A 2,031-nucleotide genomic window follows, 5' to 3' on the forward strand; every position below is an offset into this window, starting at 1 on the left:
GCGCCGCCGCCGCCACCGCCGACACCCCGGCCCCGGCCCCGGCCGCCGCCATCTTGTCCTGGGCGGTGCGAGGGGCGCGGCCTCCCCTCCCCTCCGCCTCCGCTCACGGAACCGGGAACAAGGAGTTAGCTTCAGCCTCATGTTGGTGCAGAGATGCATCCAGTGTCCTCAAGACCATTAGGCTGGTTAACTAGCCTTAAACTGGACCTAGAGTTGTCGGTCCCAGCCGGCCGCCGGCAGGAAAACGAGGTGCCGCTCGCCCGCGGGGGGGGGGCGGCACCTCGCTCGCTCGCTCGCTCGCCTGCCCGCATCCCGGCGGCTGAGGGACGAGCATCCTTCGCCGCCTCCTCGCCTTTAACAGCTGACAAGGTTCTTTGGGTAAACGCCATCTCTTTTATTAGGCCAACGAAATAGTTTAAAAGCTGCTTTTCTGAGTGTCACGGGAGGGAGGGGATGGAACTAGGATTCGGGTATCTCGCTTTTACAGCGAGCAAATCCACTCATGGGTGGCACCAAAAGAATCATCGTGCTGACTTGTATTAAAATCCTAAATTTGTTGCTGTGTGTAGTGGTGTGACCCTAACAGGCAAGGGCCTCGTTTGTGAGGAGGGAGGAACAAGGCAAAGAACACACGGATTGGGGTCTATCGCACTGATTAATCCCCTTTACTGAGACCTTCCTTATGGTTAACTCATTAACAAACCAAATCTGAATCCCTTCCATGGCATCAAACATGGCGCAAGGCACAAACCAGGTTCTGCCATCCCTGCATAACCTGGGCCACTGGTTACATGCCCTCTCCACTAATAAGGCCCATGAGTGCTCTTTGCCTCCTTGGCATCATGTCTGTGCTGTCGCATCACCTGCTTCCTCACCCCTCTGCCTTCGGGGCATTCTCCATGTCAAATCCATTGTTCACTCAAACTTCCCCTTTACTCCATCACTTCAGTTTCCATTTACCAGTCACCTCTACATTACCCCTTATCTGTTCTCCTTCTTTGGGCACTCTCCACAGCCTCCTCACCATCTCTGGTTTCCACACGCTGTTCTCCAAATCTTTCCAGCACCTCCGTTCCAACACTTCTGCTTCAATCTGCCATTTCCTTTCAAACTGGTTCTCCCATCATGCCCTCCCTGGCCGCAGTACTCACATTTCCCTGAATTGCCTGATACGTCTCCCCAAGACATCCCCTCACTCAGCGCATCCAGACATGTGTGGACGTTTGGTTCCCCAAGACAAGTAGTATAACAAAACCCCCCAGGTTTTTTTGTTTGTTTGTTAAATGCAGTCCCTCCCCTTTCCCCAACTGTTTCTGAGTTTCTCTCTCCCCCTCTCTATTCCCTATAGATAAGTATAAATGAGCTCACACTTAGGATAAGTTTAAACATTTTTTTCCCGGTAGCAAGTTTTTGGTTTTACATATCCACTGTTTTATATTGTATTATTATTAGGTTTGTATTGATTTTTACTGTTGTATATTGTATTATCATTTTTGTATTGATTTTTATTGTTTCATATGGCTATTGTATGGTCTAGGCCTGTGTTTGTAAGTGAACCAAAGTCATGTCAAGTTTCCATTTTATATGTCAAGCCTCCATCTTCTGTCCTCTGCCCGGGCATCCCATGTTGCAACAATATGATTCAGTGTACCCCTCCCATGTAAATTGGTTCCCTGATGAATGAGAATGATTGAAATACAATGGTAGTAGGCCTCTACTGAATGTCCTGTAATGACTGGGCCATCACCTCGCATTTCATAGTAGCTAGAGTCAGGAGAGACCTGAACAGACCATCTAGCCTGACACCCTGCCACAGGCAGGAATGAATGCTGGGTTCACAAGACGCCAGACAGGTGATCATCTGACCTCCTCTTGAATTTGCCCAAGGTAGGGGGACGAGGACCACTTCCCTGGGAAGTTGGTTCCAGATTTTGGCCACCCTAACTGTAAAAATATTGCCTTCTGATCTATAACCTAAACCTATTCTCCATCAGCTTATGATCATTGTTCCTTGTCACCCCAGGTGGTGCT

General features: G+C 49.6%; 1 protein-coding gene across 1 annotated transcript in view; it reads right to left on the reverse strand.

Annotated features, from left to right (window-relative positions):
- TARSL2 (threonyl-tRNA synthetase like 2) overlaps positions 1-1,464 on the reverse strand; it is a 20,621-nt gene extending 19,157 nt beyond the window's left edge. Inside the window, exon 1 of the mRNA XM_006020019.3 lies at positions 281-1,464. Within this exon, the coding sequence (XP_006020081.1) occupies positions 281-334 (54 nt within the window). The 5' untranslated portion in view covers positions 335-1,464. The remainder of the gene's footprint in view (positions 1-280) is intronic.
- Between the last annotated feature and the right edge of the window lie 567 nt (positions 1,465-2,031).

The sequence above is a fragment of the Alligator sinensis genome, unplaced genomic scaffold (genome assembly GCF_000455745.1).
Source record: "Alligator sinensis unplaced genomic scaffold, ASM45574v1 scaffold458_1, whole genome shotgun sequence".
Classification (NCBI taxonomy): Eukaryota; Metazoa; Chordata; order Crocodylia; family Alligatoridae; genus Alligator; species Alligator sinensis.